The following is a 16,669-nucleotide window of genomic DNA, read 5'->3' as shown; positions in this document are numbered from 1 at the left end:
AGATGTAAATGGGTTAAAAAGAACAGTGTATTCGTGTATGAATAATGCCTTCTCTCACCAGTGGGGGAGTGCAGGCAAGTTTCTAGGCCAAAAAATATGCACTACAAGAAGGTTTTAGCCCCAGAGATAACTTTAAAAAGAAATGAAATTTGCCCCAGGTGCAGGAACATCCTCAATTCACCACTTCAAACTGTCTTGACACTTGATGAGCTTAATAACCATCTAAGGAAAGAACGACATTTGGCGCTGAGTTTAGTTCAAGCCTCTAATTAAATCTCGAAATCTTGTGCCCGCCTTCCCCAACCTGGTGCCCTCCAGATGTGTTGGACTACAACGCACACCATCCCCAGCTGACCCCCGTGGGTGGGGATGATGGGCACTGTGGTCCAACATATCTACAGGGCACCAGGTTGAGGAAGGCTGGTCTTGTCCTATACGCCGAATATGAGTACTCCGCCGGAGTAGAGGGCGGGACTCGAACTCTTAGCGTTTGCTGTGTAATCCATCTATTCCTGTCGCGTAACAAAGAGGAGCACTATCGTGGACTCTGCGCGCGTTTACTTTTGCCTGCCCCCCATTTCCTCTGCTGTCCATCGATAATTCTGCGGTTGACTTTCTGGCTGCCCACGGCTTTCATGGCGACGCCGAGGGAGGAGACACGTGGCCTCTTCTGCCAGGGGGTAGAGGCTGTGCTGGGCAGCTGGCCTGTCTTGCAGGTAGGATTCGCTCACCACAGACGGAGAAAATGTTGCCAAGGAACTCGGACAGCGGCAGCACCGGGGTGGGGTGGGTGGGGAATGACAGCAAAATTCATTGAGGGGGGGGTGTGGGTGAAAAGTGCCTTCTGTAGTTCCAGGGGTCCAGCAACGGGGGCGGAGCTCATTGCTTGGCCCGCCCTCCTTTGGCATCCTCTGTGAGCCTGGATAACAGCAGTACCAAGGCAAAAATGGCTGTGGCATCTTTGAGGCGGATAGCTTTATAGTATAGTAGCCACGGCCTGTGTAGACCCACCGGAATAAGTAGAATTTCCAGAGGGGTAGCCGAGTTAGTCTGTTGCAGCAATAACAACAGAAAGTCTGGTAGCACCTTAAAGACTAACGATTTTAAGGCTCAGGTACGAATTCGGTTAACACACTAGCAACCAGAGCACATAGTAAGAAAGCAAGTACAGTATTTTAAAAACAATACAGAGTATTGTCACCTTAAAGTCTACCAATTTTATCCTATCATAAGCTTTCATGGACTATAGCCCAGTTGATCAGATATATGGAGTATTATGGAGAGTTTCAGGTTTCTAATATAGTACATGGGGAGGTGTGTATGCGTGTGGTGGTGGTGGGGATTGTAAAGAGTGAGGTGAGAAGGAAATTAAATGCAGAAATTTGCGACAGTGACAATCATAATAATACTCCATGCATCTGATGAACTGGGCTATAGTCCACAAAAGCTTATGATAGGATAAAATTGGTAGTCTTTATGGTCCCACTACTGTTTGTTGTTTTAAAAATAGATATAGTACCTGTTTTCTTCCTATGTGCTCTGGCTTGACTGAATTTCTTCCTGAGAATTGAACTTGCACCAGCTACGCCTCTTTCACCAGCAAAATGACACACTGGCCACCTGAGCCTATGCATGCTTACTCAGGGCTAAGTTTAACAATTCACTCCCAGATGAGTGTGCATAGAATTATAGCTGTGATGTTGGAAATCAGAGCTCACACAATACATATTGAAACTGTTGTGTGGCAGCCAAATGTTGTGTGACAAACAACAAAAATGTGCAAATGCATGATACTTAAGGTGAAACCACTTGCAGAGTTGTAAGGAAATCTGTATTCTGAAAATAATATTTTCAAACTGTATGCCACAAAAGCCCAAAGAGACCATTCATTTGTGTTGCTTATACCAAAGATTTCTGTGGATGAAGGCTTCCTAGCACTATCAGAAGGTGCTGTACAGCTATTCCATCTTTTCTTTCTTAACCAATTTTCCATGCTAAGAAAAAAACGGGAAAAACAAGTGGGAAAACACAAGAGGACTGCAAGTGGATGATAACGTTGTCTGGACCTTCTGTAAATGAGGCAAGGGAATTGCACATTAAAAGCCTTGTCTGGAAGCACCCCAGGGTGAGCAGATTCAGACTTCTTGGGGCTACTTCTGATTTTTTTACTAGAACCCCAGGATTCACCATTCAGAGCCAGGTGCAAAAGACATATACTTGGAACTAAAGAACAGTTCTTGAGCACATTCTGAGCTTAGGTATTTGTTTTCAGCACTAGAACTGAACTCATACTAATAGTAACCCCAAACTTTATTCATTTTAGCAGCCTAGTTTAGGTGGAAAGGATTGTTGCTATTGTTAAACAATTGGGCATCAGAAACCTTTGCTGATCTACCAATAGATCTCCATCTTCTTTCTGCCTATCCCTGGCTTATACCATGCCATGAGCTCCTTTTGTTCAGTCGTTCATCTGTTTCTTTGATCAAATGTTGAGGGATATGTGTTGTGACATCCCAATAATCAGATCCCTGTCTATACAACACAGGTAGAATAACAATGTAGATCAACCACCAATTCTCATAGGAATGGTACACAAGAAAGTTCCTTTTTGTCATAACAGACTTAACATAGCTATTCCTCTGGAATTTAGATGGATGGTGGGATTTGGGTAGAGGGTGGTACTGGTCCAGTAACACATCACTTTAGCCATTTCTCTGATGTTCTGGATCTTTGTTTATTGAAGGTCCAATCATGAGGACATTTCCATATAATGGTAAGGCTGCAGTTCTGTGTGCACTTCCTTAGGAAGAAGTTTGATTAAACTCCATGGGACTTGCTTCTGAGTAAACATGCATAGGATTAAGGTGTAAGTCTCTTTGATACTCCCTTGTGTTCTTCATCCACACATGTGAATGCTGGTAACACATTTCTCTATGACCACAGCTTGGTTTTATATTAGCAAAATTAACCTGCAAAAGCAGTGTGAGGTTGTCCCTGAACCAACTGCATATGGAACAATAATGGAAGGATTTAAAGTAGATCAATCAGTTCCTTGGGGTCTAAGTAGCTTTTGTTGTTTATTCGGTCAGTCGCTTCTGACTCTTCGTGACTTCATGGACCAGCCCACGCCAGAGCTTCCTGTCAGCCGTCGCCACCCCCAGCTCCCCCAAGGTCAAGTCCGTCACCTCCAGAATATCATCCATCCATCTTGCCCTTGGTCGGCCCCTCTTCCTTTTGCCTTCCACTTTCCCTAGCATCAGCATCTTCTCCAGGGTATCGTCTCTTCTCATGATGTGGCCAAAGTACTTCAGTTTTGCCTTTAATATCATTCCCTCAAGTGAGCAGTCTGGCTTTATTTCCTGGAGTATAGACTGGTTTGATCTTCTTGCAGTCCAAGGCACTCTCAGAATTTTCCTCCAGCACCACAGTTCAAAAACTATCTTCCTTCGCTCAGCCTTCCTTATGGTCCAGCTCTCGCAGCCATAGGTTACTATGGGGAATACCATTGCTTTAACTATGCGGACCTTTGTTGTCAGTATGATATCTCTGCTGTTCACTATTTTATCAAGATTTGTCATTGCTCTCCTCCCAAGAAGTAAACGCCTTCTGATTTCCTGGCTGCAGTCAGCATCTGCAGTAATCTTTGTGCCTAGAAAGACAAAATCTGTCACTGCCTCCACATTTTCTCCCTCTTCCAGTTATCAATCAAGCTGGTTGCCATAATCTTGGTTTTTTTGAGGTTTAACTGCAACCCAGCTTTTGCACTTTCTTCTTTCACCTTCATCATGAGTTTCCTCAGCTCCTCCTCGCCTTCAGCCATCAAAGTGGCATCATCTGCATATCTGAGATTGTTAATGTTTCTTCCAGCGATTTTAACTCCAGCCTTGGCTTCATCAAGCCCAGCACGTCGCATGATGTGTTCTGCATACAGGTTGAATAGGTAGGGTGAGAGTATACAGCGCTGCCGTACTCCTTTCCCAATCTTAAACCAGTCCGTTGTTCCGTGGTTTGTTCTTACCGTTGCTACTTGGTCGTTATACAGATTCCTCAGGAGGCAGACAAGATGACTTGATATCCCCATACCACCAAGAACTTGCCACAGTTTGTTATGATCCACACAGTCAAAGGCTTTAGAATAGTCAATAAAACAGAAGTAGATGTTTTTCTAAAACTCCCTGGCTTTCTCCATTATCCAGCGGATATTGGCAATTTGGTCTCTAGTTCCTCTGCCTTTTCTAAACCCAGCTTGTACATGTGGCAATTCTCGTTCCATGAATTGCTGGAGTCTACCTTGCAAGATCTTGAGCATTACCTTACTGGCATGTGAAATAAGTGCCACACTGTTCAATAGCTTGAACATTCTTTGGTGCTTCCCTTTTTTGGTATGGGGATATAAGTTGAATTTTTTCCAATCTGCTGGCCATTCTTGTGTTTTCCAAATTTGCTGGCATATGGCATGCATCACGTTGACAGCCTCATCTTGCAAGATTTTAAACAGTTCAGCTGGGATACCGTCATCTCCTGCTGCCTTGTTATTAGCAATGCTTCTTAAGGCCCATTCAACCTCACTCTTCAGGATGTCTGGCTCTAGCTCACTGACCACACCGTCAAATCTATCCCTGATATTATTATCCTTCCTATACAGATCTTCCGTATATTCTTGCCACCTTTTCTTGATCTCTTCTGCTTCTGTTAGGTCTTTGCCATCTTTGTTTTTGATCATACCCATTTTTGCCTGGACTAGTACGTTCTATAAAAAATCATTCTCAATTTCAACGTGTACCTAGAAAAAGGATTAAATATGCTACCAGAGTACACAGCTGGTGTTCAGCCAGCCTGATAAATACAGTTGGATGGCATGCTCTACTTGAGTATAAATTCGCAATGTAACTGTGTGCCAGATCATAGAAAAATTAATACAGTTGAAAACTATAGCTGTAATCCAAGGAAACCCAGTTGAGTATAATGGAGCTTTTAAATAAACATGCGTAGGAATCTGCTGCATGATTCTAAAGAACTAGGAGCATGGGAGTAACAAGGGGTGAAGATGTAGCATTTAAAAAAATTATTTAATTTTAAGCAGTAGCAGTGAGTTCTTCATACACCCTGTGAACCCAGCTTTGCAAGCGATGGTACAAAACTACACACAAGACAGTTGAAGGCTGGATCAAATGGAAGTGAGCTGTCAGTCATGCCCCTCTCCTTGTGATTGGGCCAGCTGCCTGACACATCATAAGTGTGTATGCATATGTGTTTCTCCTTCAACTTACAAACAAAAAAAGTATTACTCCAGGGATTGTTGGGGGCAAGATGGTGGTGGTGTTATAGTTGCTAACCAATGCGTGCCTGTCACTGCCATAATACCATCAGCATTAGAGGAGGAAGTGGCTTTTCCCTAATTCACCTTCTGAAACCAAGCAGAAAACCTGAGTAACATTTGTTTTGTATTTAGAACTCAATCAGGACTGAAAAAATGTGTTTTGAGGGCAGTGAAGGTATTACCAAACCAGCTCCACCACTCTTAACACATGTCACCTTGCTTGTTGCAGAACTGCCCAGTTACTTTTTATGAATTTGACCTTGTCTTCTTCTGATGTAGATTGCTGTTGAAAATGGCTTTGGAGGAGCATACAGCCAGGAGAAAGCTGAATGGATGGTGGGGGCTGTAGAACAATACTTCCAAAGTAATGGTGAGGTGCCTAAACAAGATAAGGTTCTATTGAGTTAGGCAGCAGACCCTCGGGGATATGAATTATTTTTCCTCTGGTGTCCATGGTATGCCCAGAGTAACAACGATGGTCTGACCCAAGTTAAAACTGGATCTTTACATCACTATTTAGAACTGGAGAGCCTCATCTTTGGCTGGGTCTGTTCTGTGCTTTGGCTGGTATGCTAACCATTCCTGGATCATGATAGCTTGGCCACAGTGGTCCAGGCACTGGTAACTGCAAGACTGGATTATTGTAACATTGTCTGTGTCAGGGTATCCTTGATCTGGAAGCTATGGCTGGTGAAGAACACAGCTGCGAGGTTACTAACAAAGGGACCCTTTTGACAACATGTTACACCTCTGCTAAAAGAACTGCACTTGCTGCCAACAAGCTACTGGACCAAGATTAAGGTTTTATCATTAACATATAAAGCTCTAAACAAGTTGGGATCAGGTTACCTTAGGGATCACCTCACCCCTTATGTCCTTGCTTGATCTTTGTTATCCACAGAAGGAGCGGCTCTGAGGATACTGCATGCTCCTGAGGTTATAGGGCATTTAATGTTGCAGCACCCGCCCCCTGGAATACACTCGCTATTACAGATAGGGGAAAACTCAGGTCTGGAAGCCAAATCCAGCCCTCTAGTTCCCCAGATGGCCATGCCCCTTTTCCTTTCCCCCAACCACTGGCTTCAGTATAGTTTTTTCCCCACTCTAAAAGGCTGCAATGCATCCCCTAAGGCTTTGTTACTGGCATTATGAGTTTTAAGCTAAAATATGCTGGTGTTTTTGGCCCCGCCCACTTTGCCCCCACCCACCACTGGAATGCAGCCCTGAGAGCATCTCCAAAATTTAATTGGGCTCTTGGGCTGAAAGACGTTACCCCCCTCTGCCCTATTAACATCAGGCAGGCACCTGTTTAAGACCTACCTTTTTAAGCAAGCCTTCCTGGAGGTGTAACCCAGCCAGTTATAACTGTAGCTTTATTGTTCAACAGTGAATATTTTATTGCTGTATTATGTTAATCACTTTGGTGATTTTATTCAAAAGCAGTATACCATTCTCTAATAAATACGGTGGGTCCCTGATTTCATTTTGTGCCAAACATGGCAGGTGTTTCAAGTCAGACTGGTCTTGCTGTGGCCTACCCTAGAAACAGCAGCAACAAAGCTATTTGGCACAACAGTAGCAGTTTGTTCATTCGGTCTTATCCTAAATCAGGGTCCTCATTGTCGTGTGGAACCTCGCTAGGTCACGAAAAACTGTCTGAACATCCTAAAATGGAACTAAGTGGAGTCATCATCTTTATTACATTTCTGAAAACTCAAAGAACATGTAAATTAAATTGGAAGTGTCACTAAGTGGGTAATTATGAACACCTTTGATCCCAGGAGAGGCAATTTTACCAGGGGGCTGAGATAAGGGACTCCCCTGTCTCATGTGCGATTACAACAGGGAGGCTGGGAGAGAGCATTCCAGGCCTGCATCTCCAGCTCAGGGAGGGCAGTTGAGGTTCGGTGAGGAAGGGCATAGGCTGGGACCCTAACTGCCTTTATGTTACCCTTGGGGAATATCCAGCCGTGAGCATCCTGGGATAGGCATAGCTCAGTGGTAGAGTACATGCTTTGCATCCAAAAGGTCCAAGGTTCAGTCTTTGGTATCTCCAGATAGGTCTGGGAAAACTTCTGCCCAAAACTCTGGAGAGCCACTGCCAATCAGTGTTGATAACACTAGGCTAGATGGCCCAAGGGTCTGGCTCGGTATAAGGAAGGATCCCATGTTCCTATGATCTTTGAAACCTTCCCCTTTGCATTATTTGACTCCATGTCTACCTTCTCTGCAGCTGACCTAGAGCCAGAAGAGATAGAAGATTTCCTTGCTGAGTTGATGAACAATGAATTTGACACTATGGTAGAAGATGGAAGCTTGGCCCAGGTATTTCATATGCTAAACTATAAAGAGAGGAAAATTCCAGCCTTTCTTTTCTCTCCTCTGCACCTGATTTCCAATGCCACTCTGGGATATATATGTTGGGATGGAGAGGAATGGCGCTTTGGGGGAATGGACAGGTAATTTCCCCAGACCATGTCACCTTTTTGAAAGCATGACATAGCTCCAGATCTTTCTCTACCACTGGCTAGTGGGTGAGCATAACAGAATGTCTTAAGTTTTCCGTCTTCCTGAGAGCAAGCATGCAGTAGACTGTTGTATCACAGTGCTGTTTCTTCAGGCTTATTCCTCTGTACCACTCCAGATTGCAGCTGGGGGCTTAGATAACTGAATGCTGTTCCATGTTAAAAAAAAAAAAAAGTAGTAGTAAACTGCTGCCACAAAACTATCATGTCGGGAAGGAAGCTATGCTAGAACCTTTCTCCCTTTTGAACATCCAGGAAATGTTTTTGTAAGGAGGAGCTGTCAGTCATAGGAGCATCTCCCCCCAGTTTGAAAGAGATTGACCTCACCTGCTCTTTGTGCGATGCCGGCCTTAGTATCAGACATAATTCTTCCTGCAGCTGACGGAGAGGTCTACCTGTCTTCCTCTCCTGTTATTTTCTTCTTGGTTCATAGGAGACTTGGCACCTTCTGATCTTTCTCCCTACTCTGTACCTAGCCAGAGTTAATCTTCTTAGGCATGCTCATCTTACTGTGCCACAGTATTTATTCACACTTTTGACTGGCCCGATGTGGGGTTGGTTTTGACAGCCTAACCAGTTAGTCCACAAAAGTTCCTAGCCCTCAACCATTTTTAGTGAGGCATGTTGGCTTTGATGTCTACATCCTGATGTTTGGACATCTTAAAAACCAAGGGCTGGAAGGGACCAGGTGGTCATCAGGTCCAAACACCCACTCCAAAGCAGGACACACATCATAGCAACATCCCATGAATGAACCCCCATAATCTATCACAATAAAGTGTCACAACCAGCGAGCAAGGGTGCAAGTCACAAATAAAGCCTCGAGAGTTCTAGCCAATACGAGTTGAAGCCATTCACTCTCAGCCTCCTCCCCTTCATACGTAACTAGAGCTCAGTGTGAAGGAAACCATACACTGACTCTTCCCCTAAAATAAAATTTGGGGTAGAGATCTTAGCCTATTATAAAGCAAAACCAAAACTCCACAATCATAGAGGTGAAGCCTGTGAGTTAACTGCAGGCTAAATAAATAATGGACTAGAAGTTGGAGACTTTGCCTTTACAAAGCCTTTTTGCAAGTATGAATAGAAAAAATTCCTTTTAAAAAACAAGGAGGAAAAAGAAGCTGGGATTCTCAGCAATCTGATGGATGTGGTCGATACAGTGCTGGAGGCGAAATTCTAGAACTTGCAGTGCAGTCACAGAAAACCAGTTCCTGCTTAGGCTTGTGTGAGGGAGTTTACATTTTCAACATGTTACGCTCCTTTTGGTTTGGACTGATTCTTCTGCCCTTCCAGGTAAGGTCTGTGTTCCTTATCACACCTCCAGCTGTTATCCTATTCTCCCTCGTTCATATAATCCTGCCTGGAGCTGTTAAGGGTTTTAACCTACCCTTGCCTCCCTGGATGAACTAGTCGCAATTTACCACTATGGGGCACTGTTGCTCTGTACACTGAGGTATTGCAAAAACACACTTAAATGGGTGTATGAGAAATCTACTCCCTTTGACTTTTTCGGCAGATTTCTCCAATCCGCACCACCCGTAAACAGACACACACCGGATACAATTTGTGTCCAGAACTCTGTACATTTCAAGACCAGGAAAAATGCATCCCCCAGAATGTGCACATTTGAGAAGTGTGTAAAAACACACTTTAGTCAATACATTGTGTACAAAAAATTCACACAATTGAAAAATGCACATAAAACACATTTTTTTAAATGCCCAAAAATCCTTTTTAGAAACCCATCCGTATTGAACTGGCACAGAACAGACTTGGAGGTGGAAATGGACTTGACAGATCCATCCATTACTAAATATACAAGAGTGGACAAGGAAGTGTCAGATCAAGTTGCATGCCAGATCCACGGAGCCAAAAACTTCTGTATGCTGTTTCTCCTTTTGCCCTGTAGAGGGTAGTACAACAAAGAGAGGCATTGGGGGAGGACAGGATGCCATATTTGTTCACTAGACAAAATGAACATTTTTTTCTAGAATCGTTAATAGTCGTTCAGTTGAGAGCCAGTGTATTGGAGCGGCTAGAGCAGCCTTCCCCAACCTGGTGCCCTCTGGATGTGTTGGACTACAACTCCGTCCCAATCCAGCTAGGGCCATTCTGGATGTGGATGATGGGAGTTGTAGCCCAACACATCTGTGGGGCACCAAGTTGGGGAAGGCTGGGCTAAAGCATTAGACCAGTGTGGCCAAGTTCAAATTCCTGCTTAGCTCCAAACCCTACGAGTGACCTCTACTCTGAACTCCTTGGAAGAAGCATGGGATAAAAATGTAATAAATAGTATTCATAATTGTTGATCTTTCATGGCTACCTAATGTTGATGAGCCTAAACTAAAACACCTTAAGGCACAATCCTATGCATGTCTACACAGAAAAAAAGGCCTACAATCCCATCATGCCCCAGAATTGTAGGCCTTTTTTCTGTCTAAACATGCGTAGGATTGTGCCCTTAATTGCATAGATAGTTAAAGAACACTGCTTTGCATTTTGGTCTGAATTCCAGGCTGTTCCTCGGGCTCAGAATGGTTAAAAACAGCCATTGCCTTGAAAGCTATTTTAGCAGTCGTGCTTTCTGGAAAACTAAGGCAGGCCATTGCTACATTCCCAGATCTTGACATTGGAGGGATATTTTATGTCAAGACCCTTCTGGGCTCTATTTGTGTGGCAGGTGTGCTAGAGCACCTTTCTCATCTAGTATTAATGCTGTTGTGACAACTAGCTTCAGCAGTAAACACAGATAACTTTAAGAGTAAGAACTTCTGGTTTGGTTCTTCACTTTGGGAACTGTGTGCACTCTAATGGGACAGAAAAAAGACAAGGTCCTAATGTCATCTCTAGAGTGCTTGGCTGGGGAATGGTCCTGTGCTGTTTGCTGAAAGGAACTTTGTCCCTTTTCTCACATGGTAGGTGAGCCAGCAACTGTGCCTGTTCTTCAGTCAGTGCCAGCAGGGAGATGGCGCAGCAGTGCATGAAGCCATTGTCCAGCTGTCCCAGAAGAAGCAAGATACTAGGATGGCAGCTGCAAAATCCCAGCCAGCTGAGGAAAGCAGCAGTGACGAGGAACAGGAAACTGAGGAAGAGGTATTGTGATATAGTTCCAAAAACTACAACAGAGTCCATCAGTCTGTCTATATGCGAACCAGCTTGTTTTGCCTCCTCTAAGCTGCAGGCTTTGTTCAAAACCTAAACTTGGTGGGGTGGGGTGAGGGTAGTGGGGTAAGAAGGGAAGCAAGGCTGAATGCCATGAAGGAAGGACACCTGGCCTTCATGATGTGGAACAAAGCCCCTGATGACTGGAGCCTTCTGCAGGTACTCCCTATAAACTTGTCAGATAACAATGAGAAACCAGTTCTAAATCCAGTTTTTAACACTGTAATTGTGTGGATAGTCATGGGGATCATGGCTCCTTAGGCTTGCCCAGGAACAGGCTGTTGTTGAGGCTGTTGGCTAGTTAATCCTAGGGACTACTCCCCTGGTATTTGTCAAATGGGGAGGGTTAGAAACTGGTTTTTAACCCAGAACTTTTCAAAAACTGCAGTTGCATGTACTCGTAGAAGACTGTCTTTAAGGGCTAGCCCAGTCGCTTAACGTGGTCTCCTTTCTCCCTCCTGCAGGCCATGGACTGCAGTGCCACTCCCAGCACAAATGGATCACAACACAGCCCTCCTCCTCCATCAGGCACAGAGGCTGAAGATGGCTGGACCTTGGTGAGAAAAAAAAAGAAATGAAGAACAAGGGCCAAAGACCATGAGTGTAGGATTCCTGCATAGACTAGTGCTGCAAGGATATAGCAGGGGACATGGAATTAAACAATTCCGAGGCTTGGATGTTCCTTTACACAGTGCTGAGGGAAGCAGCTTGGAAGGCAGAGGGGGTTTTGGGGGGCTTGGGTACGTTCAGCTCTCCACACCAGCCTATGCCTGTTGTGCATGCCCTGCTGCTTTTGCCTTTGCTCCTGACGTAGCAGACGGTCTCCTGCACTGAACAGGATCTAGGCTCAGTGGCGTGAACGCCTTCCAATTCTTGAAGTTGTTTCCTCTTCCGCCTCCGCTCTCTTTCTGGGGTTTGAAGTGGCATCTAGCAGCAATGTAGATTCTTTTGCCGGGAAAGACCCTCCTCTGTGCCCAACTCACATCTTGTCTGGTTTGAGGCACTTGTTTCAGGATATCCTTTGCCTCTGCTCTGCCTCTTCAAGTAGCCCAACTCCTGGAAGACCAAAGTGGGCCAACCTCTCTTTTCCATCCCAACCCCAGAAGGGAACGATTGTGTGCTCACCCTTACTCAAGCAAAGAAATGAGTGTAACAGAAAAACAAAATCCTGTATTTAAAAAAAAATTATGGACAATGGAAAACAAAATACAACAATGAAACTAGAAAGTAAAATGGACAATACACGAATCTCGGTTGTGGGACAGGGGCACTTCTGTCAATAGAAGCTCCCCTTCCCTAACCTCTGTAGTGGCCAGCCACTGTATGTGAGCAACAATAAAATATTATTTTGGTAAGATTTTGTATATCCCTTAATACTGAGACTTTTTTTTAATATAAAAGTTACATGCACTAGCTCTACACCATGGGGGGTGGGGACAAAGAACATGGATGGGAGCCATCAGGAAACCTACATAAAACAAGGCAAGGGGTCAGTTTTCAAAAAGCGACACTGCCCCCCTCACTTGTAAGTTAAAACAGTACCGGCAAGGGTGGAGAGAAATATCTGTGCGGTCATAGGGACAGACAAGATGGTCCAATAAGGATCAGAACAGAACTCAAGAATGTCAGCTGTTTTAAGTGCATTGTCTCAAGGAGGGGAAGCAACTGCATTTGAGAAGAGTGTGTGTGTGTGTGTGTGTGTGTGTGTGAGAGAGAGAGAGAGAGAGAGGGGTTTTTATTTGCCCCTTGTTAATAACCACCCCTTCCTTTGGAATACTCCACCGAAAGCATCTCCTGCACAAGCACCCTGTTGTATGGCACGGGGCTTGCTTATTCAAAGCCAGCTGTGAACACCCATCTTATTTCCTTAGCCCTATTGATGGCTTTATTCATCATGATAGGGAAATGGAACTCCCATGTTTTGGTCAAGGGCAGCATTTTTCAAGAGAACCAGCTGCTGGGGACAAAGAACAGGAGAATGGCTATTTCACTGTGCTAGTGAGGTTCCAGAAGCACCACTTGAACTTGCTTTTGTTCTACAAATCAAAGCACGAACATAACTTATATTTCAGTAACGTTTTTCCTTCAGCAGCAGCATCACCAAAAACTAGTGCTGTATTATACAAATTATGAGGCCCAGGCCACACTGCCGAGAAGAGCCCCTTTAAGCGGTAAATTTTTAAGGGGAAATTAGTAGACGGCACTAGTGCCACATCACGAAAATCATGATATATCCTAGGCTAGGGCCTTGTTAGCCTGTTTGATAATCTGGCCCCTAGTCAAGATGGCCTCAATTGCCGTTGTCAAGAAAACAACAAACAAGCACAGGGCTAAGTATAGATACTCTCGACTATTCCACAACCTTTCCATGGACTGCCTAGATGGAGCTCGTGGACAGACCACCATTTGAGAACCTCTGCCATACTAGATGGACCTTGCTCTGATCCAGCAAGGCACTTCTTACATTCATACTGAAATGAATGGGACTTACACTGTCGCGGCTCTTGTGTAAGGCCTTGGCTGTATCCGAATTCAGCATGTGGAATTTCACTCTGTTGCCCACCTCTGCTCAAGCGCACATCCCTCTTTCGTGCCAGGAGGCAATCCTAGGACAGGCTGCTCCATGCGGGACTTTTCTCCCTCATGTGTCTACTACATTCCTTGGTCCTCACAAAAAGCACCTGAAGACTACATTTCCCAGCTGCTTACCTATCGTTCCCCTTTTAATTGTTGGTTTAGCTGGACTTCTATGCAATTTTATTGCATTCTCTTCTGTTTTGCAAGCACCTTTGAGCAGAATTTGCCATTTATAGGGTTGTACCCAATGAAAGTTTAACTGAAGTCTCATTTATTCCCATGGGCCAACTGTAAGTAGGACTACCATTAGATACAGCCCATGTACAATTTTTAAAAAGAAGCCTACAGCACAAACAGGAAGAATGGGTATTAAGTGAATTTTAGCTGCAGTGTTATACAGCTGCATTCAACTTTAGTGGGGCTTGCACAGGAGAAACCCTGGGTGGACTGTGTCCTTAAAAGAGCCCAGAGAATGGTAGAGGAAGGAAGGGCGCATAATGGAATGGAATGTGGCAACTCATCAACACAGCCCATCTTCTTGGAAGGAGGGCTTATCTATAAGAGGAGACCCCTCCCTGCTGTAGCAAGGTAAAGACCCTGCCCTGTTTCTCTTCTCCAAACTAGCCCTTGTCTCCCAGTCTACATGAGCTTAGTTCAAAACTGATTCTGTTCCTAAAAAGAGAGGCTTCAAGTTAAAACAAGGTCACCCATCTGCTAAAGGTGAGGCAGGCTGAAATCAGCCTTTTCTATCTTAAAAGTGGTTGGAAGGGTGAGGAACATCACAATAGACAAAATTTCCACCTAATCTCAATCACAAACATTGCCCCCCCCAGGGGGGAGGGGGATGACAACCGAGGCAGACAAATGGTCTAGAGGACAACCCCCTTCCATTGAAATAATTGGTTCCGTGCTGATTTTCCCTCTTCTGCTGCCCTGCCCACCCACCTATCCTTTCCCAAACCACTGCAGTGGAGATATGTTCAGTAAGTGCTAAATAAGCAGTGGCAGACTGGAAGAACAGATCTTGGTACAAGATGTAAACGAGGGGGAAGCACGTATTAGAGGGAAGAAATCCACCCTCTTGGATCAGTTTCTCCCTGTGTAGAGGAGGGGAGGAAAGGAAGGAAGGAAGGAAGGAGAGAGAGAGAGAGAGAGAAAGGTAGGTAGGTAGGTGTGGGTTCCCACATGCTACAGCTGGGAACAGGAACTGGCCTGGAGCAAAATCTCAGTGCATGTGCATCACCTCTGCAGCCAGGGATGGCAGGGAACATTATGGCTGAGGACAGGTCTTTGTAAAAGGGAGTCAGGAGGTCACCTATGGCAAGTTGTTAATACTGACGAAGAAAGGAAGGGGAGAAAGTGCCAAAGAGAGAGAGAGAGAGAATGTTTCAAGTATACTGGTCAGAGTATGGTGAGCAAGTTCCCAGGGTGGGCAGAGTCACTTATTCCTAATTCCCCAGCCTCCATGTCTAGGTTCTCTCTGCCTCTGTATCCTCATCTGCCTCCAGGATGGAAGGCGGCCCCTTGGCTTCTTCTCCGCGGCCTGCCCGGCTTAGCACCTCCATCCATCGCTGCCGCAGCTCCTCAGTCTCGGGGCTGAAATACCAGCACAGGTGGCTCTGGCTGATCCGGAAGGCGTGGCGTCGATCCACCCGCTCGCCTGGTTCCGGAAGGTTCACCTCAAAGCCAATCAGAGGCATCGAGCGCTGGGCTTTCACATCCTGCAGGACAAACAGACAGCTCAAGATCAAAGGGCAGAAACAACACAAGAGTGGCTGCATGAGCCTAGTTCATTCTTCCCCAATCTGGCGCCCTCCAGATGTTCTGGACTACAGCTCCCATCAGCCCCAGCCTGCATAGCCAATGATCAGGGCAGATGGGAGCTGTAATCCAAAAACATTTGGAAGGCACAAGGTTGGGGACGGCTGGCCTAGCTCAATATGCCTGCCTAGCTTAGCATCCTCTCTTTCCGACCCTGGCCAGAAAGATGCTTCCAGGTGGTTCATAGCCAGCTGGTTCATAGCCAGCTGGGCCAGCATTCACTCTGGGTAAGCCCTTTGCCTCTTTAACAATTTCCCATATGGGGAGGGTGGCAGCATGGGATACCCCCCTCCCGTCTTCAAATGGTGTGAGCCAAGAGCTCCATTCCCATCCCAAGAGGGCTGCCCCTCCCAAGTCAAGAAGGGGAGGATCTCTTTTCTCAGGGGGGTCTCAAGATCCTATGACCACGACTGGCAACCTGGGGTGCTCCAGATGTTTTAGCCCACAACCCCCATTATTACTGACCACTGGCTACGCTAGGTAGGACTGCTGGGTGTTGTAGACCAAAAACATGTAGAGGGCCACAAGTTGCCCAGCCCTGCCCTATGAGGTGATCCTTCAGAATAAAGAGGGGCATTCCTTCCCCTGCGAGAGGCTGTGAGGACTGAGTCCTACCTGGCTGTCAACAAAAGCATTGCCAGAACAGAGTCCTTTTGAGGGACTCTGCTGGAGTTTCTCTAAGCAGGTAAAAGAAAAACAGCCTCCCCCCACCCCCTGCATGGTCTTCCTCTTCATCACATTGACCCATAAACATCAAATGCCGCCTGCCCCATAGGTTAGTGGCAGTGGATCAAAGCTCACGGCAAGGGGGTAGAATGAGTGATATGGGGGCAAAACTGAATCGGCCCTGTCCTTGTGTTGGCTACGCCACACCGCTGCCGCCACACCGCTGCCGCCACACTCCTTCACCCTAGGTTGAGTACCTGAGAACAAGCTCGCTCACAGAGCACAGTGACGCTATTCACTCTCCATTAGTCCCCAGTGAGACTTTTAACTAATACAGCATATGCAGATGTGAATCCACAGCAGGAAGGTATATCGAGGGCTAGCAACCACCAAAACCAGTCTTTAAATTGTTTATGCTAAGGGTTAATATAACATCTGGTGGCAATGAGTTCCAAAGGTTATTTTTTATTTGTAATGTTGCTTTTACTGCATAACTATGTTTTTATCTGATTATGGTTTTTATGTTTTGGACCTTTCGTAGACCAGCTTGATTGGTCTAGAAAGGCAGTACAGAAATGCTATAAATTAATAACAC

General features: G+C 45.4%; 2 protein-coding genes across 2 annotated transcripts in view; one reads left to right on the top strand and one right to left on the bottom strand.

Moving 5' to 3' along the window:
- Positions 1-626: 626 nt before the first annotated feature.
- TSR2 (TSR2 ribosome maturation factor) lies at positions 627-12,382 on the top strand. Its single transcript, XM_084836116.1, has 5 exons — positions 627-716; positions 5,600-5,690; positions 7,554-7,645; positions 10,768-10,941; positions 11,475-12,382. Exons 1-5 carry the CDS (start codon positions 636-638, stop codon positions 11,586-11,588), a joined length of 552 nt encoding a protein of 183 aa, XP_084692242.1. The 5' UTR covers positions 627-635; the 3' UTR covers positions 11,589-12,382.
- FGD1 (FYVE, RhoGEF and PH domain containing 1) overlaps positions 12,160-16,669 on the bottom strand; it is a 68,926-nt gene continuing 64,416 nt past the window's right edge. Inside the window, exon 18 of the mRNA XM_084836115.1 lies at positions 12,160-15,308. Within this exon, the coding sequence (XP_084692241.1) occupies positions 15,057-15,308 (252 nt within the window). The 3' untranslated portion in view covers positions 12,160-15,056. The remainder of the gene's footprint in view (positions 15,309-16,669) is intronic.

This window comes from Heloderma suspectum, chromosome 2 (genome assembly GCF_057233095.1).
Source record: "Heloderma suspectum isolate Gila_16-S chromosome 2, 16-S_ref, whole genome shotgun sequence".
Classification (NCBI taxonomy): domain Eukaryota; kingdom Metazoa; phylum Chordata; class Lepidosauria; order Squamata; family Helodermatidae; genus Heloderma; species Heloderma suspectum.
Note: the sequence above shows the minus strand (reverse complement) of the source record. Positions and strands in the feature narration are given on the sequence as shown.

Excerpts from the sequence above, each read along its gene's own strand:
- TSR2 (XM_084836116.1), top strand. The coding sequence starts at position 636 with ATGGCGACGCCGAGGGAGGAGACACGTGGCCTCTTCTGCCAGGGGGTA. Across the intron at positions 717-5,599 it reads GCAGCTGGCCTGTCTTGCAG|ATTGCTGTTGAAAATGGCTT; the intron begins GTAGGATTCGCT and ends CTTCTGATGTAG. Across the intron at positions 5,691-7,553 it reads ACAATACTTCCAAAGTAATG|CTGACCTAGAGCCAGAAGAG; the intron begins GTGAGGTGCCTA and ends CCTTCTCTGCAG.